Raw genomic sequence first — 25,302 nt, forward strand, 5'->3', positions numbered from 1 at the left:
GTAGAACCAAGAGAATATTGTACACAGAAACAAGAAGATCATGTGATGATCATTTGTGATGGACTTAGCTCTTTTCAACAATAAGATGATTTAGGTTGATTCTAATAGATTTTTGATGAAGAGAGCCATCTGCACCCAAAGAGAGGACTATAGGGACTGAATGTGGATCACAACATAATATTTTCATTTTTTTGTTGTTATTGTTACTTCATTTTTTTCTCACTTTTTTTCCTTTCTGATCTGATTTTTCTTGTGCAGCATGATAAATGTGGAAATAAGTTTAGAAGGATTGCACATATTTAACCTATATTGGAGGGGGATGAGGGTAAGGAAGGGAGAAAAATTTGGAGTACAAGGTTTTGCAAGGGTGAATATTGAAAACTATCTTTGCATGTATTTTGAAAATAAAAAGCTATTATTAAAACAGCTTTCAGAAAAAAAGAAAAGAAAATATAAGCTAATGATTTCATGAAACAACAAGAAATAGTAAACAAAGTTAAAAGACTGAAAAACATAGAAAAAATGTAAGGTATCTCAAAGCAAACAGCATTCACCTGGAAAATAAATCAAGAAGGGAAAAGTTAAGGATCATTGAACTACCTGAAAGTCATGACTCAAAAAAGTTTATACATTATATTTCAAGAAATCATAAAACTTTCCCAAACTCTTAGAATCAGAGGGGAAAATGAAAACAGAAAGAAACCAGTCAACCAAAACAAAACAAAGCAAAAACCCTCATCAGTTCCTGAATTTCCAAAATGAAAATTCCTAAAAGCATTATGGTCCAAATCAAGAAAAGATACTGTAGAAGGAAAGAATCGGGTACCCAGGGATCATAATAAGGATTACACACTATTTGGAAGTCACTGCTATGAAGGAGTGGAGAGCTTGGAACACAAAATACTAGAAGGGAAAGGACATAAGCTTACAAGTAAAAATAATTTTCTCAGCAAAACTGAATATAATCCCACAGTGAAAAAAAAAATGTATCTTTAATGAAATGGAGGACTTCCAACCATTCCTAAAGAAAATATCAGAGTTGCAGAGAAACTGTGAAGTTTAAAATAAAAGTCTGGGGCAAAAGAAAAAGTTAAATATGACTAGTCAGAATCAACTAAACATGGATAAATAGCTTACATCATAACATGGAGAGATGATACTCAAGTCCCCTCTGAATGTGATCATTAAAAGGTCACAAAGGAATTCTAATTCGATATTAGACTGAGAATGATTAGATTATAGTTTAGTGATCTTAAAAGAAGAATGGAAATGGAGAGGAAAAGGAATACACTAAGGAGTGACAGAAGAAGGAAAAGGAAAATTAGAAGAAAATCTCACATAACTGGAGTATACAAGCATAAGTCTCCATAAATAAGAAAGAGGAAATAGGAAGAGTGAATAACACTTGAATTTCACTCTCATCTGAACTGGAAAAAGAAGGGAAGAATGCATGTGCAACGCGTGTGTGCACACACATGTACAGCCACTTAAATGGATACAGAAAAAAAATTTTCACTCAAAGAGTGGGAAAAGGAGGGAGTGAAATGAAGAAAGGAGAAAGGGGAATTAGAGGAAGGGTAGATTAAGGAAGGGATTAGTCCTAAACAAAATAAACTCTAAGGATGGATAAAAATGTCAATAGGTTTTTGGAGGGTAAGAACTGGAAACTGGTGGGGAATGGTATCCTTCAATTGGGGAATAGCTGAACAAGTTATGATATATAAGTATGACGGAATACTATTGTGCTATAAGAAATAATGAAGGGGAAGCTTTCAGAGAAATCTGAGACTTGTATGATCTGATGCAGAATGAAGCCAACCAAGAGGACAATTTATAGGAAGACAACAATTATTGTAAAATCAAATATTTTGGAAAGCTTAGGAACTTTGATTACCATTATGACAAACCAAGATTTCAGAGGATTTATGATGAAACAAACATGCTGATTAGAGGGGTGGAAAGACTCAGAATACAGAATGAAACAATTTTTTTGACGTGGCCTATTTGATTTTGAAATTTGTTTTGGTTGCCCATATAGGTTTGCAACAGGATTTTTGTTTTTCTTGTCTTTCTAATATGGAGAAATGATACGTCCCAGTTGGGAAGAAAAAAGTGGGGAAAAGATAGATTTTAGGTGATTGAAAAAATAGAAAAATTATATTTTATATAAGATGGATATTAAAATAATTTTAATTTTTTAAAAGAAGAATATTGAGTCATTCTGAGTGGCACTTTGATCTAAAGCCTTCCTACTCCACTCACACTCAAAAACTTTTTTTGCAAACCAGCAAATGGGCAAAATTTGATAGAAGCTAATACTTCTGTAGCGGTTTTAAAAATTTGTAAAGAGTATTACAAATATCTCATTTCCTCCTCATAACAGCCCTGGGAGATAGGCGCTGTTATTATTCCCACGAGGAAAATGACGCGGAAAGAGGTTGAACGCCTTGCCCAGTTCTCACACTAGTCTCAGGACTTGCTAATTCCGAGTCTCTGAAGGTCTGGGGGGGGGGGGGAGGCAGTGACCCCCACATTCTCCGAGCTGTTGGCGAAGCGGGCACTCAGGGATGCCGTGACTCACTACCTGCCTCCCGGTTTTGCAACGGCGGCACAGAACGAGGCGCACAGGACGGGCAGGCGTGGATGGGAAGAGATCCACATCTTTAGAGGGACCTTCCAAATGGATGAGGTCACGGGCCCATTTTTGTGTCTGAGCCCGGTGGGGCTCCGTGAGGGCGGGTGGGACTGAGGGCGCCGAGCAGGGAAATCCCGGCCGCCGGCGGCGCGGCCACAGGGAGTCCCGGAGGCAGAGGGTGCGAGCGCTGGAAAGAAACTGCAGCTTTTTTATTTGTAACCCGCACTCGGGAGATGCTCGGGAACCGGGGACCAAAGTGCAGGGAAGGGCCGGGGAGCGGTCGGGGAGCTGGGGAAGGGGGACACGTGGAGGGGCCGGAGTGGAGGCGGGCCCCCAGAACCAATGAAATCCGGGCCGGGCCCCGCCCTCCGGCCCCGCCGAGCCGGCCGGCGGCTGGGCGGAACCCTGGGCTTCGGGGAAGGCTCTGTCTCCAGCCAGGGGCGCTCAGCGCACTCTGGGGCGCGATCCACCCAATTCACTGCCTGGCGTGTTCTCTCACCCGAGCCCGGAGCCTTGCAACTCCAGGGGTGGGAATGCGGGGACGGGGATGGGGAAAGGGGGAGCGGGACGGGAACCCGAACCTGGCGGCCCAGAATGGGGAGGGCTTCGAATCACTCTGGCCCGCCCCATTGGCCCTACCCTCCCGAACTCTCCCTTCATGGGTCGGGGCTAGCCCCCGGGCTCAGGTAGGGGGTTCGAGTCCCATTCTGGGCCAGGGTCTGGGAAGGGTCATAAAGGGCCAAGGCACCGGGGACCCCGAGGGCCGGAGCTCCGAAACCGGAGGGGGCTTCCATCGGGAACGTCCGGGGGCTTCTGGAGGCTGCCGGCTCCTTTCCTGAAAGGGCAACAGAGTGGGGGAGAGAATTGGGGCCTTCTGTAGCCACCGAGGACAGGGAACCTGCTCCTCACTGGGAGGGCCCTCTGCCCCCAGATTCAAACACAAAAATGGAAACATTCCTTCTCGCGGCGGGGTGTCCCCACCCCGGTTTGTTTATCCAGGTCTCCCCCACCCCTTGTTCTCTAGAACGCCTACGCGTTCCCTCCCCTTTCCCTTTTTTCTCAGGCCAGATTCTGCCGCTCCCCATTTTTGCTAAATCTTCTAACCCTAATCCCCTCAGGGGTGCGTGCGTGCGTGTGTGCGTGTGTGTGTTGGGAGGGGGCAGTGAGGCCCAAGCTCAGACCTCCGCATTCCCGGTCCCACCGCCAAAATGCAGGTCCGCCTTCCCCTCCTCAAATTCCACCTAGGTGTTTCCTCCAGAAGAGTGGGGGTGGGGGCTGATGCGGAGTGAGCCCACGGAGTTAGCCCAGCTTCCCACGCCCAGCCCAAACACTCCCCGGGACTCGATCTCACTGCACAATAGCTACCTGACCCCGGGGGATTCATCTCTTTGGATAACAGCTCAGTTTCACTCTTCTCCATATCTTTGGGGAGTTGCTGCATCTGGAAGTGAAAATTCCGAGCACAGAGAGAGGAGGGGGCGAGGGTGGGTCAGAAAGCATTGAGCCCCTTTAGGAAAACTAGTAGGAAATTGGAGTTGAGAAAAAGGGGGACACATCGAGACTCTATGAGGGGGAGGGGGGTTCAATGTGAATGACCTTGATTTAGGACTTGTGCCCTTGGATGGGCTGACCTGAGGAGGAGTGGAAGGGGGCTTGTGCAGGATCCAAAAGAAGGGGAAGTTTGGGGCGGGGAAGTGCGCTGATTTGGGCGCAGGGCAAAGACCCGCCTTTAGCTTTTTCCCAATGACACCCTACCCGACTCCTTCCCCTTCCCCCCTTACCAGGGACAGCCCCACATCCATATCTAGCAGACTCCACTCGCTCCCTGGGAGACCCGGGTTGAACACCTAAGGATTACAGAATTTAGAGTTTTAGCAGGTTTGTCAAATTAGCTAGACCAACCTCTCAATTTTGCAAGGGAAACTGAGACCCAGAGAGAAAAAGAGATGCCCCCCCAAAGTCAATAGAGCTGGCTTCCACCACCCCCTGAAGAAAGGGAAGGGAAGACCAAGAAATCTGTAGCATCGTCTGTGCAGTGGATGGGGGTGGACACTCACCTCCAGCCCCGCTTCGGGCTCTAAGCTGGCAGGCTGGCCCCGAAGCAACAGCTGTAAACTCTCTAGACTCAGGTCTGCAACATCTAGGGGCTCCCCCAATTCTCTGTGGGATCCAAAGACACTGGCTCAGCACAGAAACCTATCAGCCACATTCCCTGCCTCCCCCTCTCTACACTCTGCTCCCTTAGGAAAGTTTTCCATGGCAGAAGAGGAACAAATCTCATTGTCCCCTACCCCCATACACTCCATTTTGATCGGGTCAAAATGAACATCCCTGCAGGTAGGAGGGTCCTAAAGATTATTTAGAACCCAGAAGGGTCTTGGAAATCTATCTAGTTCAGTCCCTTCATTGTAGAGAAGAAATTGAAGCCCAAAGAGTAGTGGATTCCCTAAGGTCATACTCAAACAGGGTTTACTCGACTCCCACTCCTGTCTCTTTCCTCCAAGTGCTAGCTGTCAAAAGAAGGGCAGCCTGGGGGTAGGTGAGCAAGGGGAGAATTTTTTAATCACTGTCCTATTTGCATAGCTGTTTCTTCCTTCTCCCTTCTTCCCTTCCCCCCCCCCCCATCTTCCTCAAGTTTTTCTCTTCAAGAGTTCACTCAGAAACTCTGATGCTACTTCCTACTGCATACAGTAGGTGCTTAATTGAGGTTCATTGAATGAAGGAATGCATACATGCACACACTGTATATACTGCATTTCCCCCTACTAAATAAACTAAGGAGACCAGAGCTTATCTGCAATACTTACAGCCAGGGGCTTTGATTCCACAATCACTGTTATTCCATAAAGAGAAAGCTTAAATGTAAATCCTCCATGAGAGAGGGTTTGAGGATAAATGGATCCATTCTTAGAAAGTGGTATTGAGATCCTCTCCTGATATTAGTGGAAGCTACAGAGAGCGGGAAGGTTGGGGATGGGAGCAGAGGGGAAGGGAGCAGAAGACGTGTTTCCTCACCGAAGTCTAGTATATTGGAGTCACTTTATAGCCTAAGAGATGGGATGGATAGTCTCTTGCTGTGGAAGCCTGCAAGGTTAAAGCTCCTCATTTATTTGTCAGCCACCAGAAGGCTCAGCTAGTATGGGTTTGGACCACTTCATGCTGACCTCACCTGTATGGGGACCTAGGTTGCTTGGAGCTGGACCCAGGGAGTGGGCTTCCTCTCACCTGTCTGGGGGCCCCCTCGGGCCCCTTCTCTCTGGCTGCTGGGCACTCTTGTGCCCCTCGGGGCTGCAGTTCCCCTTGCCTTCCAGGATGGACTGCACCACAGCCACAGGGAGCACGGGTGGGGCTGTCATGTAGAAGTCATAGTCGTTTGGGCCAACGCCTGGACCAGCTGTGCCTTTCCCCCCGGGGCTGGCTGGCTCTTCCTTGAGCAGTACCAGGCCCTTCTCCCTGCACCAGAGAAGAGCTTCCACTGGAGCCCTGTACTTCTCCCAGCCACCGAGGCAATCCCAGAACCCCCTGTTTCTGGCTTCCTCTGGATTCCCCTCTTACCTCCCAGTGCCTGAGGAAGGTGACATGATGCCTTCGGGGGAGGGGGAGGCTTCAGAGATATCAGAAATGATGGGTCCCTTCAGTCCCCTGGGGCTGTTTTGGCAGGAGGATGGCTCTGTGGAAGGCTGTAAACACAGTACCAGGCCCAGTTTCCCTGACTGAGCCAGGGGAAGACCGGGGAAGGGGACAATTTCTCTTCTCCCAGAATAACCCAGATCTGATGGGGGAAACAACCTGGCTCCTAGAGCATCCTGGGCTCTTTTGGGGAGTCTTCAGTCCGATGAGATAGCCCCTGCCCTCCTTTCTTTCCTCTTGTGAAAAAGGGAAGGTTATTCCCTGCGTAAATTATTCACCAGTAGGTAGGGACTGAACAGACACTTACTGACTGGATAAAGTAGGAATCCTGTAAGGGAAGCTTGGGCAAGGGCCTGCTGACTTTGACTCCAGTGTGTGTAGCCATCCCTTCATCCAGCATCAGGGGCCTTAGGGGGAAAGGGGAGAGCTCAGGATCACAATTTCTCCCTTCTTCCCACACCCATCCTCTCTTTCAGCTCTCTTCACAGGGAAAGGATCAGGAGCTTTGAGTTCACTGCACCAGGACACTACTGAATCGAGGAGTCTACAGACAATGCCAGACTTCCATGGTGCTCTGGGAACCCACAGAGTGACTCTGATGCGGCACCCCCTCCCACCCAGTCTAACCACCCCCACCCCTTCCCGTTACCCCCTGCCAATAATAGCATTGGTGCTGAATCAGCCCTCTGGTCACCCTGAGCTCTGTTTCTGTCACCATGGCATCCCGATCACATGGGAGGGAGAAGGGAATGAGCCCAGGGGACCATGGGATGGGGAGACCCCACATGCTCTGCTCTGTGACCTGAACTCCTGGTTCAGTGGGTTTGGGAGAGTTCACTCCAGGTAGGGAAAGGGAAAGGAGCTGGGACTATGGGAATGAACTAAGGGAGGTTGGCTGTAGGCAGAGGAATACAGATCTGTCCCAATCTCTCCAACTCCCCACTCACAGTTTTCTTTTGGTGGCCCCACCGCTGGGCCCAGCCTGGAGTGGGCCAAAGAGACATTGGATCAACTGACCAGGATAAAAAGGTTAATGGAGAGAGGTTAACGATCAGAGAAGGAAGAACCCAATCTTTTCATGAAGAGCCTGCCTCAAGGGCAGGACCCTAGATACCCCACTCCTGTCTAGAACAGCAACCACTAAAAACAGTCTGGACAGTTCCTCTTCCTTCTAGAGGCCTCCCCCAGGTGACCTGAAGCTTTTCCTTTCATCCCTTTCTCCCAGTTTCGGAAGCAGTGAATTTTCAGAGATGGACACAACCTAAGATTGCCCCTTACCTGAAAACTACTGCATCCCACCCCAACAGTTAAATGCTCCATCTTCCTTTTCCCCTACTCTCTGCAGTCAAGGACTCATCCCTTGGCTTGGTCAGGAGTGAAGGGGAAATGAGGGAAGGGAGAAGAGATTTGAGAAGTTGTGATCCCATCCCAGTTGGTCATGATCCCATAGTTTATTTCCCAGCAGAGGGAGGCATAGAAGGGGCTTGGGTGGAGCCCCACACAAGGCGAGTTGATGGAAGAAAGGTCTGGGAAGAGAGAGCCTTACCTTGTTGATAACTCTGTGTTGCTGATGGTGCTGCTGCCGGAGGCTCACTACCTCCCGCCACAGGACCTCATTCTGCCTGGAGACAGAAATAAAAGGAGGGGGGAGAGAAAAAAGGTGGAATTGACCCCCCCAACATCTATACAAAAACATATTTCACTGTTTAGAGAAGAGTAGGGGGGTTAGGGGAGAAGTCTGTCCGACAGGCCACCTCCATGCCCATCCCCTTAGTTCCCAAGCATAGAGAAAGGTGCTTTCAGAAGGAGATGCAAGGTCACCCTGAAGAGAAGGGGAGGGGCTTTCCCTGGCTCCTGAGGCTGGGGTCTGATATGCTGCTGGACAGTGCCCTCCACTTAAATAGAGAAAGGGAAAAAACCAACAGTCCAGGGCTGGAAGCCAGGGACTGGGGAGGCTCTAGATTCCCAAACAAGAAAATTCTCTGGATTACCAGAGACCCTGGGTCTAGACCTGACTTGGAGGCAAGAGAGCTTTAAAATGTGATGCTTCCAAGTCCTTTCTACTGACCTCCTGCACTTCCCCCGGAAGCTGACTGTAATCAGTTTTCTGTAGTGGGATGGAGGGAGCAACAGGACTCAGAGAAGTATAGTAAAGTGTAAAGAGCATTAGACCAGGAGTCCAGGAACTCGTGTTCTAGTTCTGGATCTCTAAGAGAGTTTTCTGTTCCAACATTCTATCATCTTGGGGCCCTAGCATCTTTAACATATTACATCCTGGGAACCCTTCCACCTGGGAGACTGCCTTCTATTTCAGGGTCTTCTTAGCAAGGAGACCAGCAGAGAACACCATTAATTGGGAATATTGGGCAGAGGGAGCTCTCTTGAGGCTTCTCAGGGTGGGAGGAGGGAGAGGTTGTTAGGAAGGTTTGGGGGCTCTACAGACCCGATGCCCCCCTAAGATAGCAAGGAGAAACCTCATCCCAACAGCCAGACCTGTCAGACCCCTGCCTGCTCACTGCCTGAGGTCTTGGAGCTGGCCCTCAGCACTGTCCTGCTGTCCCCGAAGCAGCTGAACCTCGCAGAGCAGCCTGCTCAGGTCCTCCTGGCGCAGCCGGCTCTCCTCACTCCTCAGCACTGATACCTGCAGTGGTGTCCAGAGCAGGGCTGACCCAACTCTGACCCAGCCGAGCCCTCGTCTTTGCTGCCCTGCCTTCCCCTCTTCTGGGGAGGAAGGGGTGTGGTACCCCAGGGACTGAGCTGGGGCTGGGGCTGGGGCTGAGCTGGGGCTGGGGCTGGGGTTGGAACTGGGTCAGACTGTACTGAGATGGTTGAGAGGGCTGGCTTGGGAGATGAGACTAGGGCTGGGTTGGGGTTGGGATCGGAATTGGAACTGGGGCTGAGCTGGGGCTGGGGTTGGGGATGGGGTTGGAGCTGGAACTGGGTCTGGGATTGGGGCTGAGCTGGGGCTGGGGTTGGGGATGGGGTTGGAGCTAGAACTGGGTCTGGGATTGGGGCTGAGCTGGGGCTGGGGTTGGGGATGGGGCTGAGCTGGGGTTGGGGTTGGAACTGGGTCAGACTATACTGAGATGGTTGAGAGGGCTGGCTTGGGAGATGAGACTAGGGCTGGGCTGGGGTGGAATGAGCCGGGAGCTGCCCACCTTCCTCTTAATGTGTTCCAGCAAGTGTTCATGCCCTCGGAGGAAGCAGAGGTGCTGGAACTCGGTGTCATCCCGGTCGGGCTTCACCAAGCCTCCCTGCTCAATGCTCACCACCTTCCTGAAGCCGTCTGCGAACCAGTCAGCGAGGAGGCTCACGGGGATGCCCACTGGAGGCCCCCATCCCTCCGGTACTGCCCCAGCACACTCCTCACAACAGCCTCTGGAGGCTGGGAGTATCTTCTGGCCCCACCAGGCAAAGGTAGTGCCTGACCTTGGAGGCCTAAGAAATCTAGGTCTGGAATTCTGCCTCTGACTATAAACATGAACAAAAACCTCTCTAAATTCATCTAGAAAATGGGGGTGACAGTAACCCCCTGGACTTCCTCGCCAGCACCTTGTGAGAATCAAAACACAGATGATAATGATCTTCGTAAATAGCCCTCCAAGGGCTGGCTGAAGGTCAGCTACAGATCTCTCCCCCATCCTCATTCCTATTGTCCCCCATTTCACAGTCAGAGGGCCTCTGCCCAGTGTCATAGGAGACCCGGTGGGATCCAAGCCAGGTCTCCTGACCCAGCATTCAGCAGCCTGGCCCCAGGGCTTCCTTCCCCCATATTTAATAAGGCTGTGGCACCTGGGCTTGAAGAGTAGAGCAGGACTCCCGTTCTCCCAGGTGGGAAGAGAATGCTCCTCTTCCCTCTCCCATCAGTCCAGTGTCCTCTCCTCTCCTCCCTTCACCCTCCTCCCTCTTAGGCTATAGTGTGTTGGCAAAAGACACTTACACATGTTAAGCTGCCTCACAAAACTGGCCATGTTGTTGTGTTTAAAGTATTTGGGCAGAACTTCCTTGGCAAAGCGGCCCTGATCGCGGACGTGGAAGCTGGTTCCATTCTGTAAAACACCCCCAAAACAGACGAACATAGAGAGACCCCCCAAAACCCACAGATAGACATAGAACAAGATACACAGACACACAAATAGAACAATAATAAGCATTTATTATACATCTATTATATGCTTATACTAGGTACTGAGAGCATCAAGAGAGAATGAAACAGTGTCTTCATAGTGTCCTATTTATTTTGGTGAAACAAGATAAAATTATGTATGTATGTTCTGCATACATACAAATACATATATATGTAAACTCATTCTGAATAAGGGGAGAACGTTAAAACTGCAGAGTTAGGGAGATTCTTTCAGGGAGTTAAAGATTCCAACAGGCAGAGATGAGGAAGAGGAGCATTTTAAACATTGAGGGAATACCGAGGCAAAGGCTTGGAACTGGGAGAGAATTATGTTAATGCAGCATTTTAACCCTTGTGAAATGCTTTGGGTGGGGTGTATCATCTCATTTGATCCTTAGGACAACCCTACTTTTTATCACCTCAGATTTATGGATGAATACACTGAGGCTCAGAGTGGGTGTGTGACACAGCTGATGGGGTTTGAGGTGGGATGCTAAATGAGGTCTTCTAGACCTCACCCAATCATCCTTCTGTTCTATCAGAATGTCTCTGAAATGGCTCAGTGGGGGAACAGAGATCCACAATATAGCTGACATTTGTAGAGAAAGAGAGATAGTTATATACATATACCTATGTATACACATGTGTATATATGCACATGCACATACACACGTGTCTATAACTTATTGACTGATCTTCGCACTACTTAGAGAATGGTAAGGTAGGTATTCCTTTACCCTATTTTCTGATGAGTAAACTGGGATTAAAGTAAATCTTTGGTACCTATGAATTTTGTTATATAAGGGACTGGGTGAGGAGGGGAAAGAGGGATGTAAGGGGATATTTAGTCTATGTAAAGATGAATGATGTCCTTAAAATTGTCTCTTCCTCCTCCTTCCTTCTCTCTCTCTCTCTCTCTCTCTCTCTCTCTCTCTCTCTCTCTCTCTCTCTAGCTTGCTACAGAGGAAAACAACCAGGGTTTGGAGTTCAAATTCCTACTTTGCCATTTAGTCCTGAGTCAGGAAACATGCCATTGGGAAACCCATTCTCCATGGCTCTGGGAAGCTCTATTTCCTTCTCTGTAAAATTAGCAAGTTGGAGGAAATCAGTTCTTAACCTAGCATCTGTGAATTTGTTCTTTTGAATAGATTTTTTTTTGTTACTGCATTTCATGTAACTAGTTTCTTTTGTAGTTGTCTCTATTTTTTATGCATTTAAATACATTCTGAGAAGGGGTCGCTAGGCTGCCACCAAAGGGTTCAGAATGCCAACAAGGTGAAGAACCCCTGGACCAGATGACTTATGAGGTCCCTTCTATCATGAGATTACTTGACTTCCCTAAGTTCAAATTCAATGAAAAGCAGATGGACCATTATCCCCAGAACCAAACTGGGTCTCAGTCCGGTTCATTCCCCATTGCATCACATTGTCTTTCAAGAAGGTAGATGTTAGCAGATGATCATGAACAAGATTTAATAAAGGTGCTGGGAAATTTGGAGATGATGGGAATAATCACTTGTTCCTACAATGTCTGTGACATTGTAGCTTGTGGTAAGTGCATTTTACAAATATTATCTCATTTGACCCTCACAACCACCCTGGGAGGTAAGTGCTATTCTTATCTACAGTTTACATATTAGGAAACTGAGGCAGGCAGAAAATTCGTGGTCACAAGGTTAGTGTCTCTGGCTAGGTTTGAACTCAGCTCTTTCAGAATCCAAGCTCAGTGCTCTATTTTATTCACCATCTAGCATGCACAAACATAAACTCAAACCTCTATGAATTGAGACACACGAGTAAGAACAAGTTACAGTAATAATAACAAAAAGAAAAATATACTAATAAGTAACATCGATATAGCACTTACTATGTGCCAGGCACTGTGCTAAGTGGTTTCCGATTTTCTCATTTAATTCTCACAACAATCCTGAAGTAGGTACTATTATTATCCCTATTTTACAGATGAGGAAACTGAGGCAAGGAGGTGGTGACTTGCACAAGTTCCACAACAAGTATCTGAGGCAGGATTTGAACTCAGGTATCTCCGGATCCCGAGCTCTAGGCAAGAGCACTGGATCAAGAGTCCCGACAATTGGATCTGGCACTAAGCAGCTAGATTACCTTGGGAAGCCATTTTCCTTCTCGGGGCCTCGGGCTAGGACTGGTGATCTCTAAGCACCCCTTCAACTCTGGCAGATACAATCCCCGACAGAGTATCCTAACACAACGGTCCCCTAGTCTGCCTTTCCCCTCCCCTGATAGAAGGGGTAGTTCTTTCCTTTTCAGAGCTCTCAGAATATCCCTGACCCGAGGACATGCAGACAGAAAACAAAGCTGCGAATCTGAAACCCAGCTGAGGCTTTGTTGTCTCTATGACCTTGTACAAGTCACTTTCTCAGAGTCCTCGGTTTCCTCATTTGTAAAAGGGTTGGATTAAAGATCTTTAAAGTCTCTTCCACTTCTAAATCCCGCTGCTCCGATCTTTAAGGATTCTCCCCATTTCTGCTTCTGCTTCTCACTGCCCCTGCCCTCTCCCCCTAAGCTGGGGAAAAAAATGGCCTGAGGACAGCTGGAATCTGACCCAGCCATCCTGGGGCCCCAAGCCCTGTCACAGGGATGTGGCGAGAAGGCTGTCACTGATGGCGGGGGAGGGGTCAGAACTGCGGGGAGAGGCTCGGACGGGGCGATTTTCCCGGGGTTCCCTACGTTTTCCTTCTCTCCTCTAACATGTAGAGTTTGTATGGGGTGAATAGCGCAGGGTCTCGTCCGGCACTAAAACTGGCCAAATCTTTTGACAGTAGGATGCTCTCACTTGTGGGGCGCCCGGGAGGGTCACTACGAGATCCCGGCGAGTGAATTCGGTAGCTCTCGGCTGGGCTGGCTTGCCAGGGGGTGCGGGGGAGGTCACAGTGACAGTGGCAAGGCGAGAGGGTGATACACACCCTGGGACACATTCCCGGAGGGGCGGGGTGTCACTCACGGGGCTCCAGCAGATGAGATGGTTCGTCTCGGGGTCCCCCACCAGCGTCCAGAGTTTGGTTAGGAAGGCGGGCACAGGGCTGGGGTAGCCGTCCATGGCCACGGCGGGGCCCCCGGCGGCCTCCTCCACGCTTTGGGGGACAGCCCTCTGCATCAGCACCCAGCGCTCTTCCCAGCTCAGCACTTCGGGGCGGCGTGGCTCGGGCCGGCCCCGCCCCGGGGACAATGGCCCGGGGACAGCGAAGGGCTGCGCACCGCGAGCGGCCTCCCGGAGCCCCCGCCCCCGCCCCTGCCCCGAGACCGGATCAGGCGGGGGGCCACGTGCTCCCTGCCCCGGCCTGGACAGCCGGGCGGGTGGCGGGGCGCGCTCAGGGCCCGGCGCGGCCTGAGGACGGACAGACGTGCAGGACACGGGGTCAGAGGCTCCGGCCGGAGGGTGGGCAGAGAGAAGGCGTGGGGGAAGGCGAGCCCAGGGAGCGCGCCAGCGCGAGTGAGTGTGCAAGGAAGGAGAAAAGGACCAGAGCCAAAAGTAAGGGCAGCGGAACGGGGAGCAGAGGGCCCGAGATTCCAGTTGGAGCTCTGCCACTGACTGGTCACATGACCTCGGGCTAGTCCCACGAGTTCTCCGTGCCTCAGTTTCCTTTTCAGTAAAATGGAGATAATTCGTGTCCTTTACTCCTTTGGCAATCAGAAACAAGCTTTTAGAGAAATAAAATCAAATGCTTAGAATTGTAAAGGAAATCAAGGTTTTAAAATAAATTTAAATACACAGAATTGTAAAGGAAATCGATTATCCAGAAAGAGCCAGTATTTTTTTAATAACCAAAATTAGGAACTCTTAGTCTAGTCCAAGTCCTTTATTTTACTAAGCTGGTAAAGTGACTTGTCAAAAGGCACCATAGCTAGAAAACACAGAGCCCCAAAGTCTCTTGCTCTTCTGACACCAGCTGTATGGTAGCAATTCTGTTTTGTTTTTGGCAAACTGGGGCCCTGAGTAGCCCAGGGTCACACAGCTAGAAAATGTTAAGTATCAGAGGCTGAATTTGAACTCAGGTTCTCCTGACTCCAGGGCTGATCCCCTATGGTTGTAGCTCTAAAGGATAGGAGATGGGCTTGTAAACAGTAGGAACTTTAGACATCCTCAGGTCTGAGCCCCTCATTTTTACCAGTTGAGAACCTGTTGGTCATGTTAGCGGCAAGGATGAAGCATATGTAGGACTCACAACTCTGGGGCCCTGGAGAAAAGAGGTGCAATGCTGCAAGTATTGAACCCTTCCCTTCAGAATGGGGAAAATGGGGGGATGGGGGTGGGGAGTACTACTTCATTATCCAAGCTTCTCAGGATATGGGCCCTGACTGCTGTTAACAGAAGGCATCCCCGGCCCTTACCCCATACAATTCAGAAGCTGTTGGGATGACTGACTGATCCATAGCAACTGGAATTCCCTGAAGGTCTGTACCCTTCTATTTTCAAAGGGGACAGTTGTTTTCTACCGGAGGATATTATTCCCTAGCTTTTCTTCCCTACATTCTAGGTGGGGTAGATGAACAGAGAAAAAAGGGAGAAAAGCAGGAACCCGTACATCTGATGGAAGGAGTCATTGAATAGTAAGGGCTCTACTTTGACTTCTCTCATGGAGGAAGGTTATAAGCAATGAAAGGAAACCAGGTGTGTGTGTGTGTGTGTGTGTGTGTGTGTGTGTGTGAGAGAGAGAGAGAGAGAGAGAGAGAGAGAGAGAGAGAGAGAGAGAAAGAGAGAGAGAGAGAGAGACAGACAAATAGAGACATGAGAGACAGAGAAAAAGAGACAAGGAGACAGAGAGAAAAAGAGAGAAAGAGACAGGGAGAGAAAGAAAGATAGAGACAGGCAGATGGAGGGGGAGGGGGAAGAAAACTGCTGCTCTCTCCCCCTGGAGAAAATGTCAATAGAGCAGTTTCTTCTTGAGGGAATCTCATCCTCTCTCTTACCCCTTTCCCTCAAGAGATTTTATCCAAAGGCCTGTCCACCTTTCCCTCTCTTGAACACCAAGTAAGATCCTTTGCCCATTCAGGTTTGGGACGGATGTTTACTTATATCCTTTCCTCATCTATGCTTTTGGTCCACATTTTAAAATAAAGCACTTACCCCTCTCCCCTCACCCCCCCCCAAACCATCCAACAAACCACAAGTTTTCCCTAAAGCTCCCTTTCCCATAATAATTTATGAATTACCAATGCATTGTCTTCAAAACAGTCCCGTGAGGTGGGTAGTGCAAGCATTTTACTGAATGGGGCAAACTGAGTCTTAAGAGAGATGCAGGGACTTGCCCAAGCTTATCTAGCTAACTCATGACAGGACTGGACCAAGAATTCTCAGGCTTCAAGTCCAGGGCTTTGGCTACTACTCTGTGCTGCTAATGCACGCCAGCCTCCAGCAGCTGGGATGTTCTTCCTTTGACCATGTTCACACAGAGGGTTCCCCTGCCCAATGTTTCCCAAGCCCTCTGATCTGGATCACTCTCAGACTACTCAAGACTATAGAGGCTTGGAAATTCCTGTGTGTGTGTGTGTGTGTGAGATTGTCCATCAGGGTTATAGTCTTTCATATGTGATCTCATCAAAATACCTATAGACCATGGAAAGGAGAATTTTTTGATCTGAAAAATATGGACATGTATGAAATATTTTTTTAAAGGCAAAGGCACCTCCCCATTCACTGCACCCTGGTACCTTCCTATATTTCCTCTGGTCCCAGTTTTGCTCTTTCACTCCTCTGAATATTGAACTCTAAAGGGGCCCAGATACAGAGACATTGATTAATGTAACTGCTGAAAAGATTCTTCTAGATCAACATTCTTATTTTATGAGAGGCCTGGGAGGAAAGTGACTTGGCCAGAGTGGTTTAAACTAGTCCTCCAGACTCCTAAGCTAGTGCTTTTCCTCTGAAGATGCTTGTGCCTTGTGTCTGCACGTGTGTGGGCGTGAGGTTGTGCACTTGCACGTTCACCACATCTGGGTCACAGAAGAAAGGCACATGGATTTGAAGGGAGGGATTGTGTTGCTATAATTCGTTCCAGTGCTCTTATCCCTCCACCTCCTTGCCTATTGGGACCCAGTAGAAAGGAAGACCTCCTGAACTGTTTGTCCTGAGAGGCCCATGACATCAGGGGGATGATGAGATGACATGCAAGTGAATTGGATTTAAGTGAGGGGGGCTGGACAAGGTCACCTGCCTCACTTTCCCCTTCAGAGCCATCTGGGTCCAGTGGCCAGATAGAGATCAGAGTGACTGAAGATGGCCCTGGATGGAATGGGATACAAGATTTTTAACAGATCTGTTTGGCTTAAGTGGCACATTCATTTCTGTTGAGAAACAGAGAGACTCAGAGATTCCAGGGCTTCGGTGATAGAAAATCATATTGCTCGGGGAGAATGGTGTCCACCTCAGTGGCTCCGTTTCTCTGGCATCAATTGGGGTGGCCACGGGCACCCTGCATCTTCCTCCCGAACCTCATCCATAAAATGAGGGAGCGGACTTGTGGTTTCCTCCTTCCTCCTCTCCCCCATGTGCTTTTCTGGGGTTCTAAGCCCGTATGTAAGCACTCAGGCACAGATATATTATTCCTCTCGTTCTCACAGCTAAGGTCCCTAAAATCCTGGAAAGGTACTATCCCGCCGGCCAGAATCTTGGAGTCTGGAACTGGAGGGGACTTTCGGGATTAATTAAATCAAACTCCTTTTAGAGGGGAAAAGGCCGGCAAGGGGGACTTCCTTTGGGGCTACAGAAATAAGGGCGGGTTGGGTTTGACCTCCTCCACCACTGTCTGGTTTCCTGGGCAAGATCGGCACTAGGGAGGGATGCCATCTCAGCCAGTGGGGATTTTGGAGCCTCCCTTTTCCCCTCCAACCCCAAACCTTCAAATCCCGGGCAGGGCCGGAGGCGGGGGAGGGTTTCCAGGCCCTCCTTTCCCCGGGCCGGCTTAAAGCTGCCACCGGACATCTTGGGCCCAGGGATCGGCTCCCGGGAGAAACCGGCGGGCGGAGGAGGGCGTGGCGGGGAACCTCCCGGGCGGGCCACCACGCAGTAGCAGTGCACCTCGCGCAGGAGGCCGCAGCCCCGCGCCAGCTCCTCCAGCGCCGAGTTCAGGGCGGCCGAGGCCGTGGCGCGCACGACCAGGGCGGTCAGGCTGGCGGCGTAGTGCTGGCCGGCCAGGCGCACGGCCTCGGCCACGTCGCCGAACGTGTTGAGCCTCAGCGTGGTCACGGGGATGGCGGGCTGCAGGAGGAGCGTGACCCGCTCGTCGGGCACCGTGTGGTCCAGCTCCAGGTCCACCGCGAGCCCCGGGTGCCGCCTGCGGGTGGCAGCCCACGCGTCGTCGGGTATGCCCTCGGCGTAGTTGTCGGGCCGCGCGCAGAAGACCGCCAGGTGCTGGAAGGGCGGGCGGCGCCCTTGGCGGGGGCAAACCTGGGCCACGGTCGGAAACCGGCGCCCGGGTGAGGGCAGGCAGCCAGGAGGGGCCACGTCCCGCCGCTGACACCGCCCGGTTGGAGGAAAGGCCCGGAGTCCGGGGCAGGCCGGCCACCTGCAGCACCAGCCCGTCGTCCAGAGTGAACGGCATGCTTCGGAGATCCAGCTGTCTGAGCGCGCACAGGCCCGGCCCCGCCACGCACACTTGGAGCAGTCCGCTCAGGATGTCCCGTCCGGAATAGAAGAGCGGGTTCTCGCCTCTGCAAGCGATGCGCAGCCCCTGCAGGCCGGGGCCCTGCCGGGCCAACGCGGCCAGCAGCTCCGAGGCCGCCCGGCGGCTCCCCTTCTTGGATGGGTCAAACTCCAGCCCCAGGTGGCGGATCTGACCCAGGCAGGGGGCCAGACGATTCAAGGCCGCCGCGTCTACCTCCAGTTCGCAGCTTTCAGGACAAAACAGAGGGAAACATTATCAACAGGGCTGCCCGAGGCAAAAGAAGAATTCAGAGCTGTTCCTCAATGCTCCCAGCTCTAGATTTCCATCCTGCCCGTCTCAGCTGTTTCAGGGTCTCGGCAAGGGGCTAGCTCAAGGCAATGGCTGAGGAAACCAGCTCATCACACTGGGATATCCCGCCTCTAAACTGCAGCGAGAAAACCCAAGCTTCCTTCCCTGAACCAACTAGATGGCCTAGCCTTATCTGGACTAACCCTTCCAAGTCTGACATTCCATGTCCTAAGTCTCACATGACATGACAAACTAGCAGGGATTTGCTCCTGGGACATAGCTCTGGGTTAAATAAATTATGAAAAAGTAAAACATCTCTTTTATTGTAAAAAGAAATAGTTATTACTTCAAAAACGCCTTGCATTATTACTGTAGGTACTCCCTAGTATCCTCATGCAGAGAATAACCTCAGTACAGACTTTCAAGAGTAGGTACTGGCAAAAGCAAAGAAACGAACGAATGAATAAAGATTTAAATAAATAAATAAAGTCATCACTCAGGGGTCAATCCTCCCCAGAACTCCCCAATTCACTTCATATATCCGATTTGTTGCCAACTCTTGTGCTTTCTAACTTTACAAACTCTCAAATATACCTAGCTGTCACTCACTGTTTCTGCCCATTGTCACCTCTTACCTGAACTATGACACTAACTTTCACATTGATCTCCTCATGCTAAATATCTCTCTATTCCAATTCATCCTCCATGAAGCTACCAAGAGATTTCCCTAAGATGTAGGTCTGATTATGACAACCTTCTTAACTCCCATTAGTTCCAGTGGTTTCCTCAGGATCAAATATAAACTTTTAATAATAATAAACTTGACATTTAAGGCTGTTCATAAGCTGGTGCCTCCCTATCTTTGCAGCCTTTTCACACATTGCTCTTTACCCCCATCCCCACCTCCATCCCTCCCATTCTTTATGATGAAGCCATACTGGTGTGTTTCCAGTCCCTCACACAGAACACTCTAATCTTCCTTTTTCTTGGATTGCCTTTGCATTGGTTAAGTACTCTGCCTCCTTGCCTCTTCCTCAGAGATTCCCTGGCTTCCTTCTCCACTCAGCTCAAAACCTATTTTTCTTGGTCCTCCAGACTTTTCCCTCTCAGAATGTTTGCCATTTACTCTATAATTATTTACATATTGCCTCTGCCTTTAAATAAGAATTCTGTGAAGGCAGAGACTATTTTTGTCTTTTTTTTTTTTTTTGTATCCCTATTTAACACTTAATAAATGCTTGCTAAATTACAGGAAAAAATGATTAAAAGTCTTGAGAACTTTAATTAATTCAAAGACCAATCCTAACTCTAGAGGAGTAATTAGGAAGCATGCTATTCATCCCTTGGCAGAAAGGTGATTGACTCAGGGTGCAAAATAAGGCATACATTTCCCCACATGACCAATGAGGGAATGTGTTTTGCTTGAGTACAAGTATCAGTTACCAGGGCTTCACTTTGTTTTGTTCTGGTTTTTTTGGTTGTTGTTGTTGGGGATGGGGTGGGAAGTTAAGGGTGAGATAGAAGGAAGAAGGAAGGAAGGAAGGAAGGAAGGAAAGAAGAAAGAAAGGAAAGAGTCTTGAGGCAGCTTTTTTTTTTTTTTTTTTTTTTTTTTTTATGGAGAGAAGAAAACAGAAGGAAGACCAGAAAGAAGGCCAAAGAAGTAGGACGGATTCAAAAGCTAGTTTGATCTTATATACTTAAAAGAAAATCAAACTATATATATAAAGATCTGCACTATCTCCTTTTCCTGATTTATTATGTATACAAAAATGCCCACTCAATTAGGCATTTATTAAGTTCAGAATAAAATTTTAAACTCTATTAAATACAATTAACTTCTTATCCAATTGGCTCTGAGCCCTTTCATATTCAGCTCTATTTCAACAGAATGCAAACATAAAGGGTAGAAACCTTTCTTTCTTCCTTCTTTTTTTCCTTCCTTCTATCCTTTCCTTCCTTCCTTCCTCCCTTTCCTATTTTCTTTTTTCTTTCCTCCTTTCCTTCCTTCTTCTTTCCCTTTCTTATTTTTCCTTCCCTCCTTCTTTCCTTCCTTTCTCCCTTCTTTTCTTGCCTTTTCCTTTCTCTCTTTCTTCCTTTCTTTTCTTTCCAAGACCTGACACATAAGCATTTAATAACTACCCACTGAAATGAAGTCAAATGAATTAGCTAGGTTAGGTCTTAGACAACCAAAGCCACTGTAGAAGCCCTTGTAGGTTGGTTGGACCTGCTACAGTATGCTCCTAGTGTGCTGGCATAGCCTTCAAGAATGTGAGGTTTGAGGCCCAGTGCTTTCCGTCCTCCATGTAACTGAATCAGGACACCTCCCTGCAGGCCCTCTCCCTCCTATCTGGAGATTGAACATGAGATGAGGGAGGTGGAGGTGTCTGAGCAGACTTGAAGCTGGGCTTCAGGGCAATCCCTGGATCATTACAATTAGCTGAATGTTTGCAATATTGTAAAACTTTTCAGTGGACCCTAGGGAAGGGACCTACTTCCTCAGGGGTAAGGGTGGAAGCTGGCAGCCACCTAAGCATGAGTCATTAACCAAGAACACTGGAAATGGTTGGAACTGATAAGCTTGGCTTGGCCACTTTCTCCCAACATGTAATCATTAATGACACTCAGTCACTCATTTGGAGTCAGTTATTCTAATTCTGTTGATAATACCCAAAACTAATGTCCCAGAGCTGGTCCTTTGCTAACAGTTTGAAACTTGCCCCATAGTTGCCTTGGGACCTCATTTAAGTTTAATAATAATAATAATAATAAATTATAACAATAGCATTTCTATAACTCTCTTTAGAGTTTGCAAAGTATTTTACAAATATCTCATTTAATTCTTATACCTATAAGGTATTATTATAATACCCTTTTAGAGATGAGGAAAATGAAGCTAAAATAAGGTTACATGACTTACCCAGAGCCACACAGTAAGGATCCAAAGTTAGAATTGCACTTAATTCTTCCAGATCTCAGATTCAGTACGCTTATATTGTGTCTGTCACCTCGGTGACAGAACTCTTGAAAGGAAGTGATTCCTACTGTGGGGTAGACAGGAAGGGGTCCCTAAGGCTTCCTCACCTGATATCTGTGATGTACCACACAGAGCTTGAGTTGACAGCAGTGGCCCAAGCCTGGCAGACTTGAGAAACTGCATATCGGTCACGAAGGGGCAAGTATCTGAAGATCAATGACAATAATTCTTCAGGGAGGTATTGCCACAGTTCGGCCATTGGGAAGGTGGTTGAGTTCCAAAGGTCCCTGTCCTTCAGTCCTTCTGCAGTGGGATTGGAGCTGGTCTGAGAATAGAGACTGGGAATGATTCAAAGGGAAAGATCCACCCCCTCAATGAATTCTTCCCCCTGCTCTTACTCAGTACCTTTTGTGGCCGGGGAAACTGCTACAGGGTGGGAGTTCCTATGAGAACATCTATCTGGATGCCTGAGGACAGATCTGAGTTCAGTTCAGTATTCTTAGGGAGCTGCGCGTATCCCCACTGCTAACTTTCCTTAAAACCTCATTGTGCATTTCTCTAATTTTCAGCATATGCCTTCTCACAGGGCAATGTATTCCATATGCTTACCCATCTTGGTATTAATATGGTCAGTCTCTCATTTGTTTTAAGATTATATTCATCCAGTAAACATGTTAAAAAATTAAGGGAGTTGGAAGGGAAACCAGGAGTTCTTAGCCAAAGGTCCATTAATTTGATTTAAAAAAATTTTAAACCTATTTCAATATGATTGGTTTTCTTTATAACTCTAGGTATTTTATTTTATGCATTTTAAAACATTCTAAAGAATCCATAGGTTTCCCCAGACTGTTAAAGGATTGGATCCTCAGCAACCCTCACCAGCCTTCTCACATCCCTCTTCTACTTCCACATAATCTGTGACACTGATTTCCTATCTATTTCTTGAACCAGACACACCATTTTCTGATTCTTGCTATTCCTTGAACCAGACATACTATCACAATGGTATGTCTGGTTCAAGGAATAGCTAGGAAATCAGTGTCACTTGCAGTCTCCCATATCTGGAATGCTCTGCCTCCTGCCTTCCTTTAAATCCACTATCTACAGGAAGCCTTTTTCAGTTCCTCTTAATTCTAGTGATTCTCTCCTCTCTCCCCCATTTATCCGGTACACAACCTATTCTTTGAATAGGCTCGTTTTTAGTCTCCTGCATTAGATTGTAAACTTCCTTTTATCCCCAGTGTTTAGCACAGTGCCTTGCACATAGTAGGTGTTTAATACATGTGTATTGATGGTTCGCACATTCTTTTAGAAACTGTTTTAGAGCTTTGCCATCCACACTTTGCCAAATTGTGTTCAATGACTATTTCGTCTCTCTCCTCTCTCTCTCTCTCTCTCTCTCTCTCTCTCCATTTAGAATAAACTCTAATACCTCCCTTGTCTCGTCTTCCATTCCATCCATACTGCCTGTCATTAGGACAGTGCTCAGCCGGTCCAACCCATAGCTCAGGGAGGACCTGTCACCTTCTAAGGTCCTGCAAGAAGCCTTTCTCCACTCCCCTTATGATGCTGGTGCTTTCCCACTGAAAAGACCTCCCACTCACCCTGCACATAGCTGCTAGGTACACGGTTGTTGTATGGAGTCTGTCAGTGTGCGCTCTTTGACTGCAGGGACGTGTCTCCCCCCCTTTCTCCCACACACACCCCCCCCGCTTTCTTCGATCCCCAGAATTTAGCCCAGCGCCTAACACACACAGGATGCTAAATAAAGGCTGGTGGATTAGACTTAATTCTTCCCTCCCGCCCTCCCCGTCTCCTTCCCAGATACGCGATGATTATAAAGGTCCCCATCAACTTTCTCACTTCTGGCCCCGAATAGACTGTGTCTCGGCCTCGGAATCCAGGGCTCAGCCACCCCCGGGCCTGAGAGTCGCCGCCCTTTGGGCGGGTCCGTCACTTACTAACCGGACCCGGAGCCCGGACCGAACCCGAGGCCGGGACCTTCCCGCTTTTCCTTCAGCTCCGTGGGCTTTCCCTCGATTCTCTTTTGCCCGCAACTCGGAGGGGGGCGGCCCCCGCTAGAGCGCAGATCATTTCGGGGCTCCCTGTTGGGCTCGGCGGGGTTCAGGAGCCTAGGGCCCTAATTCGGGGTGGGGCTTCGGGGATCCTTTCTCCGCCTCCTTCGTCGCCCCAACGCCGACTCGGTAGCTCCCGGAGCGCCCGTAGAATCCAAGGAAGCAGGGGCTCACTCTTGGGGCTGCCCCCAGACTTTGACCTGCCTGCCGACAACTGAAGTCTGGCTGCCCTCTGGGAGCCTAGCGCTTCTTTTCCACTCAGACCACCCACCTCGCGGCAGTGAAGGAGTTAAATGGGTAGGGTTCTAGAGCCCGAGTGGAGATCTGAATGGCTCATTCAAATCAGCAGGGGGACAGTAGCCAATCCAGACTGGGCGGGGCCGAGTCCCGGGGAAGCTGCGGGATGGAGGCCGGTCCGTCCGCTGTGGGCGCCGGGGTCTTCAGCCAGGGGTCTGTAGCCCTCTCTGGGCTTCGCAAGTGTTCCCCTCTGACCCTGAGGTCACCAACCCTGGAGATCCCCTCTTTGGGGAGAGCAGGATGTTCTGTTGTTTCCGTTTCTGGGGAGAGCCAGGTCCTCCTTCGCCTTAGAGCTCCCAGTATGACAGCTCTGGAGTAGAGGAGGCTAAAAAGTTTCCCGGGACAGACCGTCACACTGGGCGCGGCTGAGCTCGGGGGCGGAGGTGGCAGCTGGACCCGGGGCGTCCCCCTCCTCCTTCCACTCCCAGGCACTGAGAGTTCGCGATAGTGGAAACCTTGGATTCAGTGCCAGAGCACCCGGTTCCAAATCGTGGCTCTGCCACTAAGTGGGTGTCTGTGGGCAGGTCCCATCGCTAGAAGATACATTTGTCAACCGCTCTGTCACTTAAAGCGCTAGGGAAATGGAGACTGCTCCGCCTGGTACCGGGTCTCGCGCTTTCTCTACCCGGCCCTACTCTTACCATCCCCACGGCTTTTGCAAGTCCCAAGTGTGAGGCTTGGGGGCGTTCGAGGGAGGGTCCCGCCTGAGTCATCAGCAGGAGACCTAGCCCACATAACCCAGGGACACCAGTCCCCAAAGGCAGATCGAACATAAATCCCCATCCTGGGGGATCCCCTTCTTCTTCCTCCACCCCCGCAAGCAGGGATAGAGCAGACAGACAACAAGCCGCAATTGTTCACTTTTCCTCACGACGACCCTATTAACTAGTCAGAGCCAGGTGATCGTGAATAATGGTTGAGTGAAAAATCCGAGTTCAAATCCTGCCTCCAATACGTCCGTGCAGTGTGATTTTGAGCAAGTCACTTAATCCCTCTCGGCCTTAGTTTCCTCATCGGTAAAATGGGAATAATAGTAGCGCCTGTTTCACAAAGCTGTTGTGATCAAATGAGATACTGCGTAAAGTCCATTTTTAAACCTTAAAGCGTAATCTGCGTGCCAGCTTCGTTTGCAGAAGAAGAAAAAGACTGAGAGGGAAAGTGACTACCCCAGTGGCACAAGTCGAGACAAACCGATACCTTCCGATTCCAAGCCCCGGGCTCCTTTCAGTTCTGCACGTGCCCCGTCCTTCCTCAGACCCCCGTGAGTGTCCCTCAGCCCTCGCTATAGAGTTTCCCTCCGCAGCTAACCCCGATCTGGATGTTTCTTACCTGCCCCGGAGTGCGGACCTCGGATCTCGGACTGAAAGGGTTACAGAGATCTCTGAATTTCCAGGGCCGGCTAGACTGACTCAGGGATGGCTGACTCACTAAAGCCTAGGCTGGCCCGTGCTTGGATCGGGCTGGGCCCGAGGGAGGACCCAGGCCCGTGAGCCCGTAGATCCAATCACTACGGAACTCCGGGCACTATGCTTCTGAACTGCCCCGGCCGCTCGCCCGAGGCATTCCGGGTCCCCGAGGTCTGGGGATCCCGGGGCGGGAGCCAGCTCTGCCCCTCCCCTCCTCCTTCCTCCTCCCTG

General features: G+C 49.4%; 2 protein-coding genes across 3 annotated transcripts; both read right to left on the reverse strand.

The window, feature by feature from the left end:
* Positions 1-2,823: 2,823 nt before the first annotated feature.
* Positions 2,824-25,260, reverse strand: HSF4 (heat shock transcription factor 4). 2 transcript variants are annotated; one of them, XM_023495038.2, is made up of 13 exons: positions 24,995-25,260; positions 10,206-10,314; positions 9,424-9,551; positions 8,782-8,906; positions 7,812-7,887; positions 7,213-7,277; positions 6,573-6,672; positions 6,191-6,315; positions 5,861-6,088; positions 4,693-4,795; positions 4,417-4,482; positions 4,001-4,076; positions 2,824-3,470 (listed from the first exon to the last, which is right to left on the reverse strand). In XM_023495038.2, exons 2-13 carry the CDS (start codon positions 10,234-10,236, stop codon positions 3,292-3,294), a joined length of 1,302 nt encoding a protein of 433 aa, XP_023350806.1. In that variant the 5' UTR covers positions 10,237-10,314; positions 24,995-25,260; the 3' UTR covers positions 2,824-3,291. The 2 variants fall into 2 exon arrangements, with proteins under 2 accessions (XP_023350806.1, XP_031806165.1); XM_031950305.1 differs by lacking the exon at positions 24,995-25,260 and adding an exon at positions 13,372-15,087.
* Positions 16,273-23,250, reverse strand: FBXL8 (F-box and leucine rich repeat protein 8). The gene is given in 5 exon segments (XM_031949237.1): positions 16,273-16,361; positions 17,265-17,926; positions 17,928-18,257; positions 21,401-21,618; positions 23,157-23,250. Coding segments are annotated over 4 exon segments (1,233 nt in total). The 5' UTR covers positions 21,553-21,618; positions 23,157-23,250.
* Positions 25,261-25,302: the final 42 nt, after the last annotated feature.

This window comes from Sarcophilus harrisii, chromosome 2 (genome assembly GCF_902635505.1).
Source record: "Sarcophilus harrisii chromosome 2, mSarHar1.11, whole genome shotgun sequence".
NCBI classification, from domain to species: Eukaryota; Metazoa; Chordata; class Mammalia; order Dasyuromorphia; family Dasyuridae; genus Sarcophilus; species Sarcophilus harrisii.